This window comes from Pistacia vera, unplaced genomic scaffold, assembly GCF_008641045.1.
Source record: "Pistacia vera cultivar Batoury unplaced genomic scaffold, PisVer_v2 Contig614, whole genome shotgun sequence".
In the NCBI taxonomy this organism is placed as follows: Eukaryota; Viridiplantae; Streptophyta; class Magnoliopsida; order Sapindales; family Anacardiaceae; genus Pistacia; species Pistacia vera.
In genome coordinates, this window is record NW_022196462.1 from 357918 (window position 1) to 384864 (window position 26947).

The 26947-nt window shown below is 34.7% G+C and overlaps 1 protein-coding gene across 1 annotated transcript; it reads right to left on the bottom strand.

Annotated features, from left to right (window-relative positions):
* Window positions 1-10049: 10049 nt before the first annotated feature.
* Window positions 10050-11244, bottom strand: LOC116110815 (protein PHLOEM PROTEIN 2-LIKE A1-like). The gene is made up of 2 exons (XM_031397034.1): window positions 11079-11244; window positions 10050-10704 (listed from the first exon to the last, which is right to left on the bottom strand). Exons 1-2 carry the CDS (start codon window positions 11202-11204, stop codon window positions 10246-10248), a joined length of 585 nt encoding a protein of 194 aa, XP_031252894.1. The 5' UTR covers window positions 11205-11244; the 3' UTR covers window positions 10050-10245.
* Between the last annotated feature and the right edge of the window lie 15703 nt (window positions 11245-26947).

The window sequence follows — 26947 nt, forward strand, 5'->3', positions numbered from 1 at the left end:
CACATGACATGCATGAAAACAAACTTAACTAGGTGTTGAAGAGATTCTACTGGAATCTAAAAAGAAAAATCACACACGCAAGAGAGGAGTAGAAGTTAGTTACATGAGCTGAAAAATTTTAAGGGAGTAGTTATGTGTTTCATTAATTCAGCTCATACAAAGAATAAGCTCTTTTATACTGGAAATATAGCTCTGAAACACAGCGTATAAAACTACTAAAACTACTAATTTCTAAACAATCCCAGTTATTTTAATTGTTACAAAAATGACCCAAGTTCTTTGCCTCTTTACCTTAATATTCTCCCTTAAATCAAACTCCCTTGACTAGGGTAACAATTGCTGCTTTCATTTATTTACTTCAATATACTCTCGTAGAGTGGACTCTTTTACTTTCTATAAATTTTCGTGATTGTTCAAACTTCATTTCTGTTCGACAATATCCTCTTGTAAAATGAACTTATGTTTACTCCCTTGACTAAAGTAGTAACTCCCTTAACTAAGATGATGTCTACTCTCTTACTTCCTAAACTAAAAAATGTTAGCTCTTAACTTTATTGAACTGTTTCCAGCATTCAACACATCCACTTCACTCAGGTAAGACAGAGGACACATTTAGTTTCTCCTGCAATGTATTGAATCTGCTGCCTGATAAAGCTTTGGTCATGATATCAGCTTTTTGAAATTCGGTGGAGACATGTTGAACAGCCAAGTTTTTCTCTACAACTAGCTCTCTAACGTAATGTACATCTATCTCTATATGTTTGGTTCGAGTATGAAAGACGGGATTGGAAGATAAGGCCCCAGCACTCTTTGATCACACCAAATGATGGAAGTCTTTTTCAATTCAATTCCGAGTTCCTTAAAGAGGTGTTGGACCCAAACCACGTCAGTTGTAGCCTGACTTAAGGATCTATACTCAACTTCTGTAGATGATAGGGAAACCACCTTTTGCTTCTTTGAGCTCCACTGAACCAAGTTGTCCCAAGGAATACTGCATAACCACTAGTTGATCGATGATCATTAACATTGCTAGCCCAATCAGCGTCAGCATAAGCTTCAAGATTAAAATGATTATGTTTCTTAAACACAAGGCCATATTGAAGGGTGCCTTTAATATATCGTAACACTCTTTTACAAGCTGTCCAATGCACTGCCGTGGGACTCTGAAGAAATTGGCTGAGTTTGTTAATTGTAAACGCAATATCGGGCCTGGACAATGTAAGGTACTATAAGCCTCCAATGATACTCGGATAGAGTGTTGGATTTTCAAATAAATTTTCATCTTCTTTCACCAATTTTGTCCCAATAGTCATACGAGTGAGACATGGTTTACATTCTCCCATATTAGCTTTATCTAAAAGCTCTTAAGCATACTTTGTTTGTGTGAGTAACAAACTAGCATTGTCCCTACAGACTTCAAACCCTAAGAAGTAGCTCATTTCTCCCATAATTTTGAGAGCAAATTGATCATTGAGGTCTCTAACCACTTGAACAATAAGCTGAGAATTATTATCGGTCACCAAAATATCATCTACATAGACTAATAGATAGATCACATCATCACTTTTTTTGTAATAAAAGAGACTGGCATCAGAATTGGAATTCATGAAATCCTATGCCACAAGTGCCACTTTCAACTTATCCAACCAGGCTCGTGAAGTCTACTTAAGACTATACAAGGCCTTATTCAACTTGCAAACCTGTTGTGGACTAGCATAATCTGAGAAACCATCAGGTGGCATCATGTAAACTTTCTGGTAAGCTTTCTATTCAAGAAGGCATTGTTAACGTCAAGTTGTTGAACTTGCCAACTCCTATGAATAGCCAAAGACAAAATTATATGTATTGTAGTTGCTTTAGCAATCGGAGAGAAGTTATCAAAGTAATCCAAGCAAAGGGTCTGCTGAAAACCCTTGGCAACTAATCTAGCTTTGTATTTTTGAAGAGTCCCATTAGAATTAAGCTTGGTTTTGAACACCTATTTACAACCAACCACATGCATACTAGGTTCATAAGTTACCAACTCCCGAATTTTACTATTTAGCAAAGCTCGATACTCTACTTCCACAGCTATTTTCCATTTGAGAATACTTAGAGCTTCCTTGATAGATTTTGGCTCTTGAAGAATAACATGAGTGGAAAGTGAAGCTTGAGCTGGCAGAACAATTCTATGATTGACTTTAGAGCAACCTGTTTTTGAATATGTAAGCATGGGGTGTACATTATGAGTTGAGTTGGAATTATAACCAGGTGGAACACTAGAATCTACTAATGGTAGAACAACCTCTAATTGAATACGAGGAGAAAAAGATAAGTGTGAAGAGGAGGTTGATTCAGAGTTTGAATTTAGACTAGTTAACTCATAAGGTGTTGCTATCAATGGATCAACCACAAGTGGATTATGCTGGTTAGACTGAGTTGAATAATCAACATTAGGTGCTACAAAAGATGGACTAATTTCGAGTTGAGTATGTTGGTGAAGCTGAGCTAAAGAATCAACAGTGGCGGAATGTGCTTCTACAAACTCATGGCTATCCTTAGGCTTGACTATTGTTGGGACAGAGTGAGACTGTGAGAAAGTGGTGTTTTGTAAATCAGAACCATTACTTGAGGAAGTGAGAACAGGAGATACATATGAGGAAGGTAGAAACCAGGAACAAATTCTTGAGGATGTGATGGAAAAGATCTGACATGGAATATTTGGGATATTGTTGAAAACCATGTTTGAAAGGAAACTCATCGTCACAAAATCTAACTTGCTTGACTACATAAACTCTATCAAATGAATACATGCATTTTTACCCTTTGTGAGTTAAGCTATAGCGAAGGAAAACACATTTTTTAGTGTGGAAAGAGAGCTTTTATAGTGATAAGAGCTTGAAAATACACATTTAGTTAGTGGTTTATGGGGATTAATTGTGAGAAATTAGGCTTAATTTGGTAAAGTTGCTTAATATTTTCATAATTGCCTTTTACGGGATCATGGGTGTTTTTGAGTGTTTTTTAGGCTACTAGTGCTTAAATATTACGCTCGGATGAAGAATCATGTCGGCAATGGAATGATTGACGAGTGGAAATAAATGGATCACGAATCGGAGTTGAATTGAAGAAGTTATGGAAGTTGAAGTAAAGAGAAGATTCTAGATTACGTTCCAGCTTGAGCATGCCTTGGTATTTTGAGAATATATTGAGATGTAGAACTCGTATTAAGACAATTCTTGGACCGTTGGAAAGCTGATTCAACGGGATACATTTCATATGTTTACCACTTTTCCAAATTTCATTGTTATCGAGTTCAAAAATCACCATCTCTAAAGAATAGTGGAATGAACGGGAAGAAGGGCAGCAGCTACTGTGCCGCAGCACACTTTTTCCAGTACCTATTGTGCTGCAGCACAGTGCCACGGCACAGTCACGAAAGTCACTAACTTGTTATCCGTTTTTAGGTAGGAGAATAGGGTTAAGGATGCTAAATCAAATAGAATTAAGGAAAAACAAAACCCTAACCCTGGTGGGATATAAACAGAAGTCTTTTAGTATTATTTAGGGGAATTCTTGGGTGAGAAGAAAGGGAGAAAAATCTGCAGAGAAGAGAAGTAACAGAAATTCTGGAGCTTTGATTCACAATATAGAGAAGTTTTCCATGTCCTTTTCTTATAAACTCATGATGAATGTTTTAATAAAGATGATTATTTCTTTCATGTTTATTATGAACTAAATTTATTCTCTAGGGCTAAGATGTAGCCCAATCTCTTAATTATGTATTGATTTTTTATTGTTAATTTTTATTAAGAATTCTCCCTAAGTTTTACTATTATTCCTAATGCTTTTGATTCTTAAGGGCCCAAGAATTGAATGAACTAATAGACTAGGTTGAGATCAGGAGATGATACTTAGTTGGTCTACGGTAGTAAAACCATAGGTTGAGTGAATGCTAGAGATAGGTTACCGCGACTTGTGAGGTTTTGGTAAACTCCATAGAGCGTAATGATCTCCAATTGCTTCAATCTGATTAGAGTAATTCGGGTTAGTAATTAGGGGTTAATTTGATAATTGTTCGAGAGAAAGTTATTGAAAATTTAGGGAGTTTGACCTGTAGGAAGAGCTTAATAAATTTAGCATAAGTGGTCAATACATATGAATAAGAGTTGGTGTGAAATCTATGCCCTAGGTCTAGTCATCTTGTTTTTACCCAAAGATTTATTTTAATTGTTCTTTTTTTAATTTCAATTGTTAATTTTGTTTAATTTAGGTTTTTCTTGATACAATTTGGATTGATCAAATAGTAATATGATAGTTTAATTAGTAATTGATAATAGTAATTCCCTTGGGTTCGATATCCGTACTTATACACTTTATTACTTGTATGATTTCGTACACTTGCGAAAATCTACAACACTTGTGATAGGGTCTGAGGTAGGGAAAACAACTACACCCAAATACCTTTAACTCATTATACCGAGGTTCTTGATTAAACAACAACTTAAAAGGTGAGAAATTTCCAAGACAGAAGAAGACAGTCTATTGAGTAAGTAGATTCCTGTCATGAAGGCTGACCACCAAAACTTCAAAGGCATAGATGCATGAGCCAATAGAGAGAGGCCAAATTCAGTAATGGACTTATGCCTGCTCTCTACTCTGCAATTTTGTTGATGTAGGTAGGGGCAAGGATGCCTAAACATGATTCCATGCTCTTGTAGATACTTAGAGAAAGCTCTAAACTCTCTTCCCTAATCAGTTTGCAAACACTTAAGGCGAGTACTTAATTAATTTTCAACAAATTTATGAAACTGAACAAACACTCCATAGGCTTTAGATTTCAATTTCAAGGGGTATATCCATGTGTATCGACTATAGTCATCAACAAAAATAATATAGTATCTAAACCCTTCAGTGGATAACACAGGGGCTGGCCCCACAAATCAGAGTATACCAACTCTAAAGGGGCTTGTGCTCTTGAACTAGAAGAAGGGAAACTACATTGCGACAATTTGCCACAAGCATAGGCTTCACATACAAAATTTTTATTATCATCAGTAGTAAATCTCACATTAAGCTTATTTAGTACATAATGAAGTGCTTTAGTACTAGGGTGTCCTAGTCTAGCATGCCTAAGTGAGGTAGTACTTGATAGTGTAGATGATAAACAGAAACATTATTGCAAACAGTAGTGTTTAAGCATTGTGAATTAGCTAAAGATTTATTAGGAACTTTATATGAACTTGAAGAGGTCATTGGTGATGAATGAAGTGATGCAGAATTATCTGAAGTAGCAATAGTGTCAACTAAAGTAACAACAAGGAAAACAGCAGTGAATGGAAGATCCAACCGATAAAGACCATCTTTGACAGTCCCTTGCAGCAGTATAGCTTTGCTACCTCTATCCTTTACCAAACAATGGTCAAAATAGAATTCAACACTCACATTATTATCTTTTGTGGTTTGGGAAATGCTTAACAAATTTTTTGCAATCTTAGGCACACAAAGAATATTCCTGAGATATAAAATCCTATGACAATCATTACCATACCTATGTGAGTTATTGGCAAGGACTCACCATTCCCAACTTGCACCTTAGAGCCACCTGAGTATCTTGATATCACTAGCATAGTATTAGTGTTTATAATCATATGGTTGGAAGCTCTTGAGTCCATGTACCAGCATGTCCTACGAGTGAGATAACATCTAGTTTGGTGGAAGGACCAGAAGTGCTCTGTGGAAGCTGAAGGGATGCTTGCATGGTGAAGGCTAGACCAAGAGCAAGTTGATGCATTGCTGGAGCTCCAATAGTTGAGTAATCATGAAACTGTTCAACATGATTATTGTGGTATTGGACTAGTACAGTAGTTCCAGCATACATGGCTCGAGGAGTTTCATTTGGAGAAGTTGAATAAACATGTTTTACAGTTGGCAAAACATGTTGATTTTCTCTAGTATGATTGACATAGGATTGCTGCCCTGGATTTCCATAATTTGCAATTGCAAAACCTTGATAGTCTTGATCAAATCTATGATAACAACGAAGAGCTGAATGGCTTGGTTTGCTACAAACTTGGCACATCAGTCTTGGCTTAGAGTAGCCTCTTCCTCGACCTCTACCTTTATTAAAAAGGAAAAACCACCAGCAAATACTTGTGAATTCACAGGATACGAATTATCTCTCTTGTTTCCAGATTGTCCTATAAACATAGGTGCTTCTCCATAACGAGGAATGCTTGGGTTTCCTAAAAACATGTTCTGAGTTTGCTGAGGCATATTTCCATATTCTTGAATATTTGATAGTGGTAGACTGATGCGTTGTAACTACAACATGCAATGAATAGCAAGTGCACTAGTCGCATAAAGTAATAAAGTGATGAGTGAGTATCGTTCCCATGAGGATAGTGTTACTAAATACTGATTTCTCTAGTTTAAGTCCTAATTGAAGCAACAATAAATTGGATTGATGGAAAATTAACAAAATATAAATGAATGATAATGAAATTAAAGCAAAACCCAACAACTTAACTAATTAAACAATGCTAACAAATGCTAGGGTGTTGATTTCACCTAGATACGCTAACCGAATTCATAGAATCTATTACCCAAGTTCTAATTCCTTGATTGAAAATCGAATTTCGTAAGTTGTAAAACATACCTTCTCAGGCTACTTATCCCTATTAAGCTTCCGCACCCAACAAAATTAAGATTAATAGTTCAAAGTCTTTTAAGCTTTATGGAATTCTATCTAGATTTCATAGATTGCTAAACCTATCTCTAGCGTTTGCTTAATCTACGGTATTTATCTTAAGAGGCACAATTACAAATCACTTCTCAGTCTCATTGTGAACAACACACATTTGAATGGTGATCAAGCATCCAAAAATCATTAAGCAAAGAGATAAACACTCAATCATGAAATTAAAACTCAAAGTAAATCAATTCATATAAATTTGAATCATTGTATCAAGGTTACATCAAACCCTAGCTAAACAACTCAGTTCATACTCAAAAACAAAATAAAATAACAAAAACAAACTGAATCAAGATTCATCATTGAAAAACAAGCAAAAGATGGAGAAATCTTCTCTAATTTGAAGCCCAAATCTTTAATCATCTTCTCCTTCCATAAGCTGCCTCCCAAATGACGAACCAAGCCCCTTTTTCTTTCCTTTTCATCCTAATTTATACTCTCTCACTTAAGGACCAAGCCCTAGCAAGCCAAAATGCGTCGTTTTATTTTTACAGCTGATGCATGTTTCGCCGCGGCGAAACTTTTTCCTTGCCATGGCGAGGACTTTCAGGCCAAATTTGAGCATGATAGAGTCTGAATCTGAAAACGTGTTAAACATATGAATTGTAACCCTTTCAATTATCTTTCTAGTCGTTCATGAATCAGCACAATCTGAGTTCTACAACTCAAGTTATGGCAGCAACACTGAAGCACATCCAAAGACATTTTTTATTTAGTTCCCAGCGTCCTTTTCACGAGTTCAAGCCAAGTTTTCACCCTTGTCCAGTCCTAATTAGGAAAAACCCAAAACATGAAAGTTGTTCTTAGCTTTCCAAAGCTTCTAAATTCAGGTCATTCTGAGTTTTCAAGCTCAAGTTACACAATTTACGCTCAAAACTATTATTTATGCTCAAAATCATCGTTTAGGCCTGTAAAGACAAATTAATAGAATTAGGTAACAATTATGACCCAAATTGTATGAAAAGTATCCTAAATCCTATCAAAATTCAATGTTGTGATGGTATTCTAGGTGGAACATGAGACAAAGATGTAGTTCCTTCAAAAGTGTTAGTCTTAGTTGCCATCAATGCAGAAGATATCTGCTCATGAAAGGTCAATAATGCATTATTCTGTTTCTCTAACCTCAATTCATGTTTGTGTAATAGGAATAGAGCTTCCTAAAAGGTAGTTTGACTCACATTTGATGTAAGGTTAGCTACTACAGCATCGTATTTGGATCCCAAGCCATCCAGAATTACATTAACAATTCTTCATCTTTTATGTGAACACCACTAACATTAAATTCTTCACAAATTCTTTCATACGTAACACATAGTCATTCATACTTTGAGACTCCTTTTTAGCTGTATTCAACATATTTCATAGGTACATAGTTCTTGCTTTAGAAAATGATTGAAAGTGTAATTCCAATGGTTCCATAACTCATAGGCGCTACTACATTTAGACACATGGCTGAACATGGACTTTGAAATTGACGAAAACAACCAATTGACTAGGAATTGTTCTATCTTCTTCTAGCTTAGATACTTAGGGTTTGGACGTTTAAGCAACTTCTCACTCTCTTCTAATTTCTCCATTACAACATAGGAGGACAAGAGTTCATACCTGTGATGTATCCATCTGATTCGTGAGAAGCTAATGTTAGTAAGACTTGTGAGCGTTAGTAATTGTAGTTTCTTTCAATCAATTTCACTGTCAAATTCGAAAGGCTTGAGTGAGCTATAGAGTTTTGAACATTTGCACTGTTTGATTGTTCAGCATCCATTGTAGAATCACTTGATTGTAGAGCTTTGTTCGATTAAGAGGATTGATTTCAAGATCTGCCTTCGACGTTGGTCTAGGGCTCTAATACCATGAAGAGATTCTACTAGAATCTAAGAAGAAAAATCCCACATGCAAGAGATGAGGAGAAGTTAATTAAACGAACTAAAAATTTTTAAGGGAGTAGTTATGTGTTTCATTAATTGAGCTCATACAAAGAAGGAGCTCCTTTATACTGAAGATACAGCTCTGAAACGCAGCATATAAGATTGCTAATAACTACTAATTTCTAAACAGTCCTAGTTATTTTAATTGTTACAAAAGTGACCCCAGTTCTTTGTCTCTTTATCTCAATATTCTCCCTTAAATCTAACTCCCCTTGACTAGGCTAACAGTTGCTACTTTCATTTCTTTACTTCAATATGGTCACATCGACATAGAGAGTCATGACACTGGAATAAAAACAAAAATGATAGTGCGAATATAATATGAAGTCCCCACATCTAAATTAGTGTTACCACACTAAATTCACAAGTTGACAAAAATACTTACACAGATAATAGATACAAAATTTTATTTGGCAGATAAGTATAAATACTTGTTAGGTTCCAATTCAAGAACATGATTTTAAATGTTTTACTTCCTCTATGCTCTCTCATTTTATGCGTCTGCTTATGCTCACAATATATGAACATAATTTCATAAGTTTAATTAACTGAAGGTTGATTCCACGTTATCATGAAATGAAAAAAAAAAAAAAAAAAATACATCAAATTTATCAGGATAATACAATGCTGTGCTTCTAGCTAGCTCAGATCAAGTTCACACTTCAAAGTAGAATTAATGGAAAAAGTAGAATGCGGGAAATTATTTTTATGAAGCAATCTCATATTACTGCTGTTATTCATTATCACATATATCTCCCACATTTTTATTGATTACAACATGAGACGCAAGCCAACTACATTATTTAGTATCTAGGAACTTTTAGTTCTGCAAACGCCTCATCGTTGATTATACTCTTGCTTAGTCCTCGGACGAACTGGCGAATGATGATTTTTCGCAGTTAGAAAGGTGATTTTCTAGAAGGTTTTGTAACTACCCAAAAAGGATATACACATGAGATTCTTTTTCGTCACCCGCGTATTTTATATACAATTGACGGTGCAAATATTTTATTACCTCAACCGTCTTAAGTTGCTATTGTACCTTAAAAAACTTAAGCTAGTAGTTAGGGACTAGACCTTTTCACATGAAACTTGGATTATGTTTGTTGTCCAATTAAAAATGTGAGGATTTGAACTTTTGGCCTTTGGCTCAACATTAATATTTGGGATTGATAAGCTGCTTGATGGGATCATATTTGCTTGGATGTAACAGCAAATTTACGGTTTACAGTTTTGACAAGCTTAGATTTCAAAAGGAGAATGAGAAAGTTGGGATTGATAAGCTGCTTGAGGGGATGATATTTGCTTTGATGCAACAGCAAATTTACGGTTTACAGTTTTGACAAGCTTAGATTTCAAAAGGAGAATGAGAAAGTAGAGCATATATATATATATAAACTGAGACTCTTGATTACTCCATAGATTATTACACAAAAGTCCCATACATTTTTATTTATTTCGCAGTCATAGAGACCGCTACTTGTACTACTAATATATGACGCATGAGAACTAAATTATTTTATTCATTATATACCTACAAACTTAGTTCTAAAAACGTCCTTTCTTCGATCATCCTCATGCTTATTACTTGGCAGTAATGTCGATTTCCCTGATAACGAGTCTGGTCTTCTCTTGAGCATCCGGTGAAGACAAAGAGATCTTCATATCACCAGACATACCAGAACTGGTACTGTTGAATTCTCCAATTGTGAGTTGTATCCAAACATTGGTTTCTAGATCACTTAGATCTTCGGTGGTTTGTTCAGTTTCTCCATTTGGCAGTTGAAATTTCAGGGTGACGGGTTTATCCCATCCCTTGGCTCTGTCCTTCATCATTATAAGGAAAGAAACTTCATAGGTTTTGTCTGGAGATAGTTTACGTGTCTTGAAATTCGTTTTTACCTCGATGCTCTTTCCACTTATTAGTTCATTCACTTCCACGCCCTTTATTTTGCACCTTTTCCAGTCTCCCCCATGGTATGTGAGACCCTTTGAAAAAAGCCTAAAGTCGATGGCATCGGAGTCCTCGTTATGCTTACACAGCTGCAATAATAATATGAAAATATTAGAAAAATAAGAAAAAATTACATGGGACATTCTTACCAAGTCACTTGGTTGATGTGACATGAGACCGTCCAATGATATAATGATAGATATTGCTATGTATATGCTGATTTTTCTCATTCATCAATAACTATGCTCTACCATTCATCAATAACTACCATTATGATTGTTGACTATTGGAGGGTCTTACCACGTCGCCCAGATGACATGGTAAGACTGTACCTTGGAAATATTTCTCTAAATATTAAGTACTTACCTTGAAGTTAAAACTTAGTTATATATTACTAAACTGTGAGAAGAGTAACTACGAATATAATATGATACTAATACAATTTGTGAGATGAGGCCTTTACCTGTGTGTTCTGATTCAAGAGAACTCCATTCTGGAGCTGTTTAAACACCTTCTGCGGAGAGGAGGTGTCAATCTGTGAGTCTGCATCGTTAATAATGTCATGTAAGTTGTGTGGAAGTTGAGCCATTTCGTGACCTGTTTGTACTGTATACTCTTAATTTCCTTAACTCCTGATGATCCTTCTCAAGCAGTCCTGTATTTATAGCATGCATCAGAGAATATTTAAAATTATTCTTTCAACCGAATGAAAAGATTTTCCTATCATGATAATTAAGCATCTTGAATCACTTTACTCCCAAGGATGAATCAGATTCTCAACCCACCGGAGAGGCCGTATTCGGTAAGTTTTCCTAATAATATCATATGTATTTCTTCTTTCGTTGTATACCAAATTCGGGCACTACAAGATATTTATTCATGATTCTAATCCACTATTTATTACCACCTTTCCAGATGTACTTCATAACGTAATTGGACGGCATATATATTGAGACATAGAACAAATCCGTCTCCAATCTTTCCAGGTGTTTTGAAGAGTGCTATCCATTGACAATTTGGCTCTTAACTTTTAATTTCAACCGTCCATCTACCCCAGTTTCTTTTCATTTTTCTTATTCTAACTTTTTTTTTCTTTCTTTCTGAGAGAGCTACGCATTTGTTGCTGGATTTATCGGATGGGAGTGTAAATCATTTGGACTAAGCATATATATTATATAATGTTTAATTGTAACTTTTTCTAAAGTTGATTAATTAAATTGTAAAACAGTAAGCGATGACGCAACATTATATTTGAATCTTGATTTTTTTTTCCTTTTTCTTTATTCTGAATGTGGGGATTCTGGCTTTAGACATTTGATCCTAGTACTATGTTAAGTTATTATTCCATCTAAAAGCTTGAGGTAGTAGTGAGTTGTTGATTTTCCTCATCCTAGTTTCTCGGTTGAATAACATTCTTTTGATGGCAAGTCCCTATATAGAGCTTCCGTATAACACTGTAGAATATTGGTCTTATGGTCCTTAACATTTATGGTATTATAGAGGTATCACATCATTTGCACCGTCAACCAATACATTGTTGTCATATAAGTTTTCAAAAGAAATGCTATAATATAATGGTGATACCACAAGCCACTTAAAAGTTGACATGTGTCAGTCCATTAAACATTAATTAAGACTAATTTCTCTGATTTCTCACACTTGCCGTTGTTCCTTCCACGAAAGCTTGCTAACTCAAATATACTCAAACCATGAAAATTTATAGTAATTTAATGCAAAATTGAAACAAAGTCATTATTGTTATATACCTAACAAATCTAAGTAATTGAAAAACAAGTTGAAACAGAGGACTTGTTGTTTGTGTTCTTGTATTGTGCAAATATTTTTTGGTGGTGGCTTTAGACAGTGACAGAGCCAGAAGTTTTGCCAAGGAGGGGCCTCCATGGCTCCGTCATTGTTTGTCAAACAATTAGTTAAAATTTAAAAAAAATCAACAAACCTTAAGCAAAAAAAATAATATAATATCAATAGTCTGAAAGAAAATAATGCAACAATATGATACTTTACCACTTGAATAAATCTATGAGAAGCAAAACCTTGAGGGTCTACCTGGGAGTTTTATGGTAGCGGTTATAAGGGTAAACCATCGTAGCGGTTTTGAGGGTAAACCACCGTGGCGGTTTTGAGGAGTTTTTAGTAGCGATTTTTAAAGCACCCAACCTGTGCTTGGGAGTTTATTTTCCAACGATTCTGACAATTTTTTTAAATGATAAATTTACATATATGCCCATAAAGTTAAAACACTCTCTCTTTTGTTGAATTAACTTTGATAAATATAGATAATGCCTACATTATTTATGGTGCTTGAAATTATGTATGGTAGTAGCTATACAATAAATGGTGCTTGAGACGGACACAGACTGGTCCATGGTAAAGTGAGGGGCGGGATTATGGTGCTTGAAATTATGTATGGTAGTAGCTGTACATATTTGAGGCAAACATGTATGAGCAGCTCGTGAGCTACCATTCATATATATATTTAAGGGTGTTGGGCTTCCTATAAATATTTTACTCAGTAGCAGTTTTATGTAGTACACCATATTCTATTTGTGTTGAAATAGAAACAAGACCTCATTGTTTTAATTAAACTGCCAATGATTTCTCTATCAACGCAAGCTGGAGAAGGAATAATCAAACGAAGAGGCTCTGTGACTTTTTTTTTTAGGATGTCGAAAACTTTGGGAACAAAATGTTCAAAACACCATTCATCTTTCACAATCAGTTACAAATTTACAATAAAAATGAAAAATTTGAGAATGCACAATCATAAAATCTTCAAGCTTATAATTCACCGCAAACAAGATCAACAAATGAAAATGGCAAACAATCAACAAAGCTTCGTCTATAATACAAACCCAAAATGCTGAAAGTGAGGAGAATCTAATACAATAAACTAGTTATATAGAAAGAAACAAATAAAGAAGACAAGAAAACGAAACTTACTCTTTTGTGAATTAGCGATTGCAAATAGCAACTCTGTTCGAACTATCAGAAACCAAAATTCCTAATTTTAAGTTGACGCTGCTTCTTGACTATCATTAAAAAAGAAAATAAAGCAAATAAACTCACAAATATAAGCCACTATCACAAATTAAAACCATTCACTCACTTCGTAAGAGAGAGAAATCAATAGCGGCAAGAGATTTGTGTGCAGCAAAGGGATTATTAGTGGAAAGGGGTTTTTTTGAGATAAAATTTTTAAACTAGTCAAAACACCCCTATTTGGGGTGTTTTATAAACCCCTCAAAAATATACTATACTGATTTTGGGGGTTTTTAAACTAGTCAAAACTAGTCCATTAAAAATCTGACAAGTAATGGTTTTTAAACACCTCAAACCAGTCTAACTAAAAACCCCCAAAAACCAATGAAAACAAAAAAACTCCCAAGCAGACCCTGAGTAAATTATGTTGAAAATAACATTCAATTCACGAGGAAACACAAGAAATTTTTTACATGGAAAAACCTCTTCAATTAAAAAAAGTAATAGACCATGAGAATCTAACGATCCACTTAAATCCAATATAATTAACAGAGTTTACAACAATCACAATCCACAAAAAATGTTCTACTCAAATTTCTTATTTCTTTTTTTTGGCTTTCAAAGATTATAATATAAATTTTCATGATTTTGATCAGGCCTAGCCTAAGCTAAAATCAACCAAAACTTAAAGTAAGTCAACGTTGCCTTGACTTTTAATATGAATTAATAAAAAAGGGAAAACTTTCTTATTATAAATATAGATAATAACTTAGATTTCTCTAATAATTTTGGGCCGCTAAACGGTGACGTTTGAAATATAGGAAAGTGGTGGGTGAAGGGTGAAGAATAACGTTCAGTAAAATATAGTTAAGGTTTAATTTGAGAAAGCAGGAATATTCTTGAACACAAAACACAAATCCATGCCTTTTTCCATCAAATTAGAATAAAAAACCTCCAAAAAATAAGCATGATTCAACTCTAAAATAAACTAAAATGAAATGAGCAATACACATACCTAAAATTGAGAAAACGGAAAACGAAGTTAATTGTGGCACCTTAATGAGTGAAACTTTTAACAATTTCAATCTTCAAAAGTTTTAAGAATGAATAACATAAAGAAGTGAAAGAGAGAATGAGAGAATGAGAGAATAAAGAATTTTAGAGATAAAATCATAAAAAACATATGGACATAGAAAAGAGTGGAGAGAGTTTTAATACTTTTAATATGATGTAGGTGTGGAATATATATATTAATAGCATGTTTTTATGAGTTTGGATATATGTATAATATTTCTTATTTTTTTTTTTTAAATTTAAAGATATGTCTAGATATATATTTATTAATAGAATTTTTTTATGTGACTATATAAATAATTTTTTTTCCAAGGGGCTGGGTCCGCCCCTGGCTGTAGAAATTATGGTAGAACATTTATTATGGATTAGAGTAGGAAGGATATGTGATACATAAAGTCCATCAAAAAACTCTTAACTAATACGATGGTTTATAATTTTTTCATTACTTTATAAACACAAAAATAAAAAGATAAATAACAACTATTGAGTAAAACGTTTCTTTACGCTCATGATATGAGAATTAATATAATGTAATTTCAAAATTTTAACTAAAGGGTGGTTTTGATTGAATTGAAGAGTTGTATGTTTTCAATTAATTGATATTTTAGTAAGAGTTACATTCTTTATATATGGAGTGTTAATTTGGGAGAAAAGAAAAATAGAACTGCAAATGAGTAATGCCTTTTTCATTAATTGATTAACTTTGATTACAGAAGCTACTTTTATACAAAAGAGAAGAATAGAGTGAGTAGAAAGAGCAACTAACAAAGTCAGTTGAATATCGTTTTAGAAACATTTAGAAACATATTCAAAATGGCATCGTTTGAGGAAATTACAATTGAGTTCTTCATACTTTGAGAATGCACTTTGAACCATATCACTTTGGTTAACATTTCCCTTTAAACTGAGCTGCTTCTATTCTCTAACATTTCCCCTTAAACTGAGCTACTTCTATTCTCTAACATTTCCCGTTAAACTAAGCTACTTGTATTCTCCAACTTTTCCCCTTAAATTGAGCTGCTTTTACTCTCCAATTCTTCCCTTAGAATTGAGCTGCTTCTTTTAGCTGAAGTTATTTTTTGCTCTTGTTTGACTAATGCCTCAAACCTATGTACTAACAAAAAGAAACTGAGCAACTGTATTAGCTTGGACTGTTGAGCTTATAGAGAAACTCTTGTCGTTGCCCTACTGAAGCTTCTTTATTAAATCTTAATAGCCAGAACAAAAACTGAACTAAATTGATCATGAATTGAACTGAACTACATCCAATATGATCTGTTAAAATTGTTTCAAAAAAAAAAAAAAAATTCACTTCATTATTGCTTCATTGAGCTAAGTAACTCAATTGCAACATTAAACTCCAAATCCATACAAGAGGAGCTAACTGGCAGGGGATTTCATTCAACCATTGCTTTGCTAAGTACGGTGACTTAGTTGCATAACCAAAACTTCTACAAAATGGCAAGAGAAGTTACAAATAAGTTTTACTCAGGAACTATAGATTCTGATTCAGAACTGAGTACAACAACAACATCCAATTTTTGTGTAAGTTCTTAAAATTGAGCCATTGATAAGGCCTCGGTTAACACATCTGCAATCTGTAGTTGAGAAGGCACATACTGCACCACAATCTTCTTTGCCAGCACCTAATCTTTGATGTAATGAACATCAATTACAATGTGATTGGTGTGTGCATGGAAGATAGGATTTACAGCAAGGGCACCGACACTTACATTATCGCACCAGATTATAAGAGGAGATTTCAAACTTAAGCCTAATTTAGAGAACATGCTTTGTAGCCATGCAATTTCAGTTGCTATGTGAGCTAAAGCTTTATATTCAGCCTTGGTTGATGAAAGAGCAACAACCTTATACTTTCTTAAACTTCATTGAATGAGATTAGGACCTAGGAACACACAATACCCACTTGTAGACCGCCTGTCATCTAAACTACTGCCCCAATCAGCATCAGCATAACATTCAATGTTGAGGGATGCTGTTGGCTTGAAGATTAACCCATGACATTGAGTGCCTTTGATGTATCTTAACACCCGTTTGCAAGTCTGCCACTATAGCTTAGTAGGAGCTTGAAGGTATTGACTAAGTTTATTTACTATAAAACTCATGTTAGGTCTACTGAGTGAGTGTAAGGATTGGAGAGCTCCTATAGTACTCCTATAAAGACTAGGATCTTTGAATAAGTCATTATTTGTAGAGACAAGTTTTGTCCCAACAGCCATCGGGGTGGAACAGGCATGAGCATCCAACATTTGTGTCTTTACAGGCAACAAGGTACTTGGATTGCTTTAGATGAACACCAGCAGGTGTCCTTGTAGCTTTTAACCCCAAAAAATACATAATAGTACCAAGTGTTTTTAAAGCAAATTGGTCATTCATGTCTTGGACAAGTTGATGTATTGATGAAGAACTTGATCCAGTGACAAAGATGTCATCCACATAAATGAGAATGTAGAGAATATGGGCAAAAGTTTTGCAAATAAATAAGCTTGAGTCAGAAACAAAATTATGAAATCCTCTAGCAAAGTAATGCAAACTTGAGCTTGTCAAACCAGGCTCTATGGGACTATTTTAAGCCATAAAGTGTCTTGTTTAATTTACAAACATAAGAAGGACCAGCTGAGCTTTCAAACCCTTTAGGTTGCTGCATGTAGACCGTTTCATTCAAAGTGCCATTGTGAAAGGCATTGTTAACATCCACTTGTTAGATGTCCTGGCCATTGGTTATAGCAAGGGTGAGGGTAATTATAATGGTGGAAGGTTTTGCTATAGGACTAAAGGTTTCAAAATAGTCCAAACCAGGAGTTTGTTGGAACCTTTTCGCAACCAACCTAGCTTTGTACTTTGCATAGAGTCATCCGGATGAAATTTTGTCCTAAACACCCATTTATTGCCAACCACATGCATATCACAGGTTCTTGGTACCAAAATCCAAGTATTGTTTTTGACTAAGGCATCAAACTCTAATTGCATAGCTTCTTTCCACTCTGTACTAGCTAGAGCTTCTTTCATAGAGCAAGGTTCAGGGAGAACAAGTTGATTATTGGAGAGAATTTGTGCAGTTTTTCCTAGAATATTGGTTTTTGACCTTGTTGTCATGGGATGGGTGTTAAGAGATGGTGGATAATTAGCTCAAGAAGAACATAATTGTAAGAGTGTTAGATCAACTACAAGAGGATAGTGAGCAAGCTCTTGATCAAAGGTGGTTAGATGATTAATTGAGGAATGACGGTATGAATAAGAGGTTAAATCAATTGCAAATATATATATGGTTGGATGATTTGGGATCAGGCTTTATAGAGATATGAGGTAGTTCTTCAGATGAGGTAAGGAAAGGATAGATTGAAAGAGATACTTGGTAAAAGAGCAGAACAGGGACTGGTTAAAGGAAGGTCAGGAGAGGAATTAGAAGTTGGACTTGGATTAGTATTAGGAACAAGAATGGATTTGGAGGATGGTAATGTTGAAAAGGAACTTTGTGCACTATTTACTGGAGAAAGACTAACTTGAGAGCTTCCAACTGTAGGAGAAACTTTTCTTTTGGACACAACTAGTGATGAGACTTTAGTGTACTTAAAACTAGTATTTGAGACATTAGAACTAGACTCTGGAGAAGTAGGAACAATAGTTTGGCAAAAACCAGATTGAAAAGGAAAGTCCTCTTCATGAAACTTAATATTAGGAGTAATGAAAATTTTCCCTTTAGAATTAGGACACCTATAACCTTTGTGGATTAAACTATACCCCACAAATACACATTTTGAAGAATGAAAGTTAAGTTTGTGTTTGTTATAGTCTCTCAAGTGAGGGAAGCGAGCACATCCAAAGACTTTTAAAGAGATGTACAAGGGTGGTCTGTTAAACAATAATTGATAAGGTGAAACAAAGTCCAAAATAGTATATGGCATTCTATTTACTAGAAAAGCAGTAGTGTCAAAAGCAAGCCACCAGAAATGCATAGGCATGAATGCATGTGCAAGCAAAGTTAGACAAGTTTCAATAATATGCCTATGATTTCTTTCACTACATCCATTTTTTTGATGAACATGTGCACAAGAATATCGAAATTGAATACCTGACTTAGCTAAATAAGGAACTAAACCCCTATACTCACCCCCTTGATCAGATTATAGGCAAAGAAGTTTATGATTGAATTGCCTTTTGGCTAAGTGGTGAAATTTAACAAAAGCGGACTAAACTTTAGCTTTAGTTCTTAAGGGAAATAGCTAGGTAAATCGGCTATAGTCATCTAGGAAATGCATATAGTATTTGAATCCTTCTAGGGAGGCAATTTGAGTAGGGCCCCATACGTCACCATGGATTAGTTCTAGGGGTTTAGTAGCTCTGGTATGTGAAATGGGAAAATGGTTTCCATGCATCTTACCAAGGTGGCAGGCAACACAAAAAGGCAGAGCTAGAACCAACCTTGGTAAGTCAAAATGATTTTTTTGCATGATTTTGTTAAAGACTATTGAATGATGGTGACTTAACCTGTTGTGCCACGGTAAGGACATGGCTTCTTTATGATTTATAGCTTGCAAGGCTAAGGGTGAAAAATATTGTGAACAACTATTGATGCTATATGCAGTATTGATAGGAGTAGTACCTATAGCATTAATGGAACTGACTTTATGTAATGAAGAATTAATATCAATGTCAACATTAGTGGTCCTAAAATAGGATTGCTATGAGCAGAATTAACATGTGTAGTGTGCAATGGAATAGAAACGGCAGAAACGTCAATAACATTAATGTCATTGGCTTTAAGCAATTAACAAGCAATGCTTGTTTTATTATCAGTGATGCTAAAGGTAGAATTGTTGGAGCAGAACAACATTCGTAGTGTGCAATGTACCAGTAACAACAGAAACATTAGAAGAAACAAAATTATTATTATTGACAGAGCAAGATGGCAAAATAGAATCAACACGTTTATTGGAAACATGATCATTACAAGTATTCAAAATAGACTTAGTAAGCCTGTTATTGGAACTACCTATAGGACAATATGTAGTCTTATTCTTGGATAGGGCACAAAGTTATTACAAGTATGGTAATCACCACAACTTAAGAGTTTAGTATAGCTATTCATAGTACAATTTACAGACTTATTCTGGACAACAAATTCAGTAGGACTAATCTTAGAGGGCTGAGGTTCAATAGAGGAAACAAACTCTTAGAATTGAAGGAGATAGTGGAGTGACCAAAAGGAGGTAAGGAACTAGTAGAAGGGAGTCTTAATTAATAGAGTCCAGCAACAAGTTCTTCCTACAGTAATAGTGCCTTGGAAAGTTTATCCTTGACAATGCAACAATCAGAGTTAAATTCCACAACAACATTATTGTCCTTAGTGAAGTTAGATATACTAAGAAGGTTTTTAGTTATTCTAAGGACACACATTCCTTAAGTGTAAGCATTTAGATTGTAAAGAACTAGGTAAAGAAGTAAATCCAATATAGGAGATATCGAGGAACTCACCACTGCCCACTTGTAACTAATCAACTCCATCATAGTTTCTACTAATAGCCAACTGATTAAGGTCAGAGGTAACATGGTCTATAGCTCCAAAGTCCATGTACCAGGCAAGATCTTAAGAAGATGCAGAGGCAATGGATGCTACAGGTACAGAGGATGAGTTTTGTGAGTTGAGTATAGGTTGTTTGGAAGCAAAATAGGCTTGAGTAGGAACTGAATTCTATTGGCTTGGGACATTAAAACCTTGTTGCTATGCTTGTTACTATGGAATGAAATGTTGTGACTGTTGAGTAGGACCAGGATAGGCACCATGTGACTATCCTGTATTAAAAAGAATAGCTTCAGGCTGAAAAGGTTGAGTAGGTTGTTGTGCAAGAGTCTGATTGCTCTGACTGGCTAGATTAGTAAATGAAACATAACCAAATAAGTTTCTAGAAGAGATAAAGTCGTGTTGGCCATTAGGATTAAGAGGTCCAACACCAATGGAATGATTAGTGGTGCTGAATTGAGAAGGAACACCACTTCTAGCACCTATAGGATGATTACTGGAGTTGAACTGAGAAGAAGCACCATTGTGGTTGGAATTATATCTAACTTTACTGCATAATTGAAAAATTGACTTGCCTTTACCATTTCCTCTGCCACGATCTCATCCAAAATTGATATGACCAACAGGTTGATATGGAGTGACTGTAGCACCAAAGGTATTATGAGGTGCTAAGTGAAAAAATTGACTAGGTTGCATAGAAGGCACTAGAGTAGGTAAAAGATGTTAGTAAACGGTCCCGTATACGCAGCGGAAACAAGAAAAATATAATATAAGGGTCGTTTACATGAGCCAAGATCAAGGGTATAATTTTACAATTCATATTAAAGTAAAATCTGCAGAAAAATAAATCTGAGTTTAAAGAAAACAAACGCACGTTGGAGGCTCCTCCAAATTTGTCAACGAATGTTTTGCTATTGTTCTAAGTGTAGGATCGAACCCACGTAGTCCACACGAAGACAATCTCAAAAGAACCAAAGAGGGATTTGCTAGATCCTCTTTGGCTTCAAGATTAAGAAGAAAAGAAATCAAAATGAATTGATTTAGGCAAAAATATGTTTCTGCTGTGGGAGAAGAAAAATGGGGCTGCTGTGTATTTTGGTTTCACAAAGAAAAACAACTAAATGAAAAACTTCACATTTTTACATTTAACCTTTTTCTTTTATAGTAAAACCTTAATGCCCTATTCCCATATGGAATAGGTTTGGGCTCCAACCCAAACACCCCCTAATTAGATATTTTATTAATTTCATCATTATTTCAATTAAACTCAATTAATATATATTTAATATATATATTAACATTTAACAATAATGATGATTTAATTAAATATATGTGAACACATATTTAAACATAATTGCACTTATTTAATTTTTCTAATAAATTAAATAAAGGCTACGACCTCAGCAAATTTAATTGCACTGTGAAATTACCAAAATACCCTTTCCCCTAAAAAGACGAAAACGCCCTTCTTTCTTCTTGGATCTTAAATTATCTTCTATGTGTGTGACCCATAGGCTCCTCATCATATCGACAGTGTATAGTATCGCGATTAACACCAATTAATCATCTCACTAATACACAGACCAAGATTGGCCCCTAGCAAGGCATCATGGCCACTCGATAAATTTGGATTCAGCAAAGTAGCTACCTGTCAACGATATGGTTACCATGCAATTCGATCCTTTCATCATACGTTATCTCGACGAGACGAAGGCATAGAAATAGTGTCAACCTTCGGTTACTCTCGATATTATGTATTCAATTTCTGGACCAATGACCCGTATTATAAACTGGATAGAGCAACAACTCAATCCCACTGTGGCCACAGTTTTAGTGTCATTGCCATATACTGAATTGCGCCATGAGATAACTTCTCCCATACCCGGGAGTGATGAATCCTCTGTCAATCCACCATAGTCTTGATACACTCCTTGATGCAGCCAATCACCACCGTATTGACAACTCTGAAAAGAACTGCGTTAGGCTAGTGTCAAACTACACCAATCGGTGCACAAGACACTCTAGTGATCTCAAGTCTAAGGATCACATGTACCACCATTCGTTAGAGGATTTGTTCTATAGACACTGGGGTTACCATCCATATGGAATCCTCTGGTGGGTCAGTCCAGTGAACTTGCTACGGTATAATCGCCTACAGCAAGCACCCATGTGTTGCACCAGGTTGTCACCAAACAAACTTGACAAGTGAGATCAGTCACTGCCTTTCGACAGGGTCGTTCAACACTATGATAGCCTTACCGTATTATCTGTGCCCTTACTTCAGAATAATACTGGGGCTACGGACGCTTCTAGAATGGCCACCATGTGTGCTCATAGGGTTCTCACTATCAAGATTTGAAACACTTGATACCCTCGTCATGGTTCTACCATTCTAAGGACATATATCAATACATATTGCAATAATAATGATTTACGCGATATAGAATAAAATGCCTTTTATTATTGATTAATGAACATTATTACAAAGAGTCAATTCTACAATAATTGATTGGCTCTAGGGCATCTACTCTAACAAAAGATAGTGTTGTGTGAATGATGGATTTGACAATGTGTTTAAGGATGGAGCAAATGAAGAAAATGAGCTAGATAAATTGATAAGAGCAGTTGGAGTGTTGCTAGTATTGGTAAAGTTGGACAATTTAAAATTGCCATTACTCACAGCAGTAATGTTGATGGAACTAGTTGAGAAGTCCACCGAATTAAATTTTTCATGTCTCATCTCATACTTTTACAACAAAATTGTGCTTCTTGGAGAGTCATTGTATCAACTTAGACTCTAATCTTGAAGTCAAATTAACTACTATAGCATCAAATTCAGGTCCTAAACCGTCTAAGACATATTGTAAAATATCCTTATCAGAGATAACTAGACCACTAGTAGACAAGCTCTCTGCTATACTCTTCATTTTTTTAATGTATTCACTAGTGCTCAGATTGCCTTTTTGCGTAGTTTGAAGCAAATTCTTTAAGTGCAAGGCTCTTGCTTTGGTGTCACTTAGAAATTCATGCTCAAGAGTGAACCAAATATCAGAGGAGAATTGACATTTTGATACATAACTAAACATGCATTTAGAGACTGAAGCAAGGAGCCAAGTAACTAGAAACTTGTCAGTTCATTTCCAAGCAACATTCGCTGGATTAATTTTGTTTTTGACTATGTTATCTTTAGATTGAACACCTTCTATTTTAGAAAAATCAGTAATTTCTGACACAATTAGTGGTTCAGGGCAAGGAATTAAACCTTTTAGGTGTTCTTCAAGCTCATGAGCTCTAATTGTGGAGAGAACTTGTGACTGCCAAAATCAGTAACTGTCACAGTATTTTTCTCTTGTCAACTTCGGAGTTATCACTTGTAGGCTTGATGAGAAGACTGATGAACATAAATCAGATGAATTTAGAAGCTTACTCATGCTATTTGCAAAAAAAATTAACACCATAAAATTTAGCCATTGACATGAGTCTAGGGCTCTGATACCATGTTAATTTAGGAGAAAATAAAAATAGAAACTGTAAATGAGTAATGCCTTTTTCATTAATTGAGTAACTTTGATTATAGAAGCTGCTTTTATACAAAAGAGAAAAAGAGAGTGAGTAGAAAGAGCAGCTAACAAAGTCAGTTGAATATCGTTGTAGAAACATTTATAAACATATTCAAAATGGCATCGGTTATGGAAATTGCAATTGAGTTCTTCATACTTTGAGAACATGCACTTTGAACAATATCACCTTTGGTTAACATGAAGCATACCATCTACAAAATCTCTTAATTATGTCAATTACAATATATAGACATAATTAGAAGATTACAAGATATTAAGAACATTATGAGTGTCCTAAAGTTGATAAAATAAGAAGATCTTGAAATATTCAAGAAATATTGTTGAAATCTCATCACTCCCCCTCAAGTTGGTGTGTAGATGTCACACATGTCCACCCATCTAAAACTTGTGAGAGAATATGTTTAGAGATAGCCTTGGTAAGAATATCAGCCAATTGATCATCCGATCGAATCTTGGGCAATTCAATAATCTTTTCATCCAGTTTTCTCTGATGAAAAATCTATCTACTTCAACATGCTTTATACGATCATGTTGAATGAGCAATGTCACATGCTGGTTTATTGTCACAATATAACTGGATTGGTTGATTAAATTAATAGTCCAAATCTTGCAGGAGAGATCTTAGCCACAAAGCTTCATAAATCCCAAGTGTCATTGTCCTAAATTCTGCTTCAACGCTTGAGCATGGCATAACATTCTGTTTTTTGCTTCTCCAAGTGACTGGATTACCACCTACAAAAGTGAAACAACTAGAAGTAGATCATCTATCATCCATTGCTCTAGCTATTAACATGAGTCTAGGGCTAATTCGTTGTAGAAACATTTACAAGCATATTCAAAATGACATCATTTGTGGAAATTGCAATTGAGTTTTTCATACTTTGAGAACTTGTACTTTGAACCATATCACCTTTGGTTAACAAGGAGTATACAATCTACAAAATCTCTTAATTATGTAAATTACAATATATAGACATAATTAGAAGATTACAAGATATCAAGAACATTATGAGTGTTCTAAAATTGACAAAATAAGAAGATCTTGAAATATTCAGGAAATATTGTTGAAATCTCATCACTCCCCCTGAAGTTGGTGCATAGATGTCACACATGTCCAACCCATCTAAAACTTGTGAGAAAATACTTTTGGAGACAACCTTGATAGGAATATCGGCCAATTGATCTTCTGATTGAATATTGGGCAATTCAATAATCTTTTCATCTAGTTTTCTCTGATGAAAAATCTACCTACTTTAACATTTTTGTACGATCATGTTGAATGAGCAATGTCACATGCTGGTTTATTGTCACCATATAACTGGATTGGTTGATTAGATTGACAGCCCAAATTTTGTAGGAGAAATCTTAGCCACAAAGCTTCACAAATCCCAAGTGTCATTCTCCTAAATTCTGCTTCAATGCTTGAGTGTGGCATAACATTCTGTTTTTTGCTTCTCCAAGTGACTAGATTGCCACCTACAAAAGTGAAATAACTAGAAGTAGATCGTCTATCATCCATTGCTCTAGCCTAATCAACATCAATATATGCATTCACATTTTGGTAGTCCTCATTTTTTGTAAATAGGATTTCCAAGAGCATGTTTTAAAAATCTCAAGATGTGCATAACTGCGTTCTTTTGTTGTTCTCTAGGATTATGCATGATTGACTGACTATACTCAATGCAAAAGCAAGATCTAGCTTAGTGTATGATAAGTACATCAATCTTCCCATAAATCTCTAGTATCTCCCTTTGTCAACTACTTGATCAGTCTAAACTGCTAATTTCAAACCTTCGTTGATTGTGTATCAGTTGGTTGACATGCTGACATACTAGTCTCCTGCAGCACATCCAAGGCATACCTTTTTTGTGATACAAATATACCTTTGTTAGATTGAGACACTTCGATTCCAAGGAAATATTTCAAAGAGAGTGGTCATGTTTCTTGTTCTTGAAAAGGATATAAACTTGTTTTATATACCATGGGTGCAATGTGTAATTTCAAAATTGAATTGGGAAGTCCTCAAACAATTTAAAAATAACTTGATAAATAACATTCATTGTCAAGTCCTTGGTTTTATGGTTAATTCATAATTATTCCACAAATTTTAATTCCATTAGATATTCTAACCTTTTAGAATAAAGCTAATGCACTTTTGCTATTATTATTGATTCTAATTCAATATTATTTGAATTTGCTTATTACCCTTGGTTAGTGCTACCTATCCATGGATAATCATTTCTCACCAACACATTAATTTGGATGTAACGGTTTAGGCCTGAACATCATTAATCTAATTAATGATATGCATTACTCTCTCTCCTTGAGCTTGGTTTTGTGTGTGGCCATTTTCGTTCATTGTGATCGAGCCGTGGACCCAATATCGGATTTTGATACGTTTCGCTATAATTCTTTATGATCGAAACTCCCACCGATTATGGTAGACATCTAGATATGTTCCATAAACCCTAGAACATAATGAAGAATAAACTCCATTAATGAACCTTTTAACTGATTGTACATACCATGTACCCTCCGTCAAGAATAGGTTGATGATATGTCAAAACTCTTTACTTAATTTTTATCCAAATTGTTAATCGATACATTGAACATGTCACCATGAAACACCTTTCATGCGACTTTATTATATACCTTAGCTAAGGATTTTCCTTTTCCAATGTTTATTAACACTTATTTTTTGAAAATTGGACAACATAGTCTTTGTCACAGATTTGGCTAATGCTAATAAGATTTGCCTTTAAGCCTTCATCATAAAACACATCATTTAACATTTGAAAATCAGGAAAAACAATAGAACCTTTTCCAATGATCTTACCCTTTTTCCCATCACCATATGTAACATGACCTTCGTCCACAAGTTCAAGATTGATTAATAAGGCTTTGTTACCAGTCATGTGTCTTGAACATCCACTGTCAAAGTACCACAAATCATTTTAAAAAGCAAGCAACGAGATGTGAGCAACAAGACAATCAACATTATGCTTAGGTTTCCATATTTTATGGTTTTTGAAAGAATTTTTCTAATGTGATGACCCGAGAAACTGAGGTGGTGACCTTACTATATTAAAATAATTATTTCCAATGCATTTTTTCAAATACGAAATGATTTAAAAT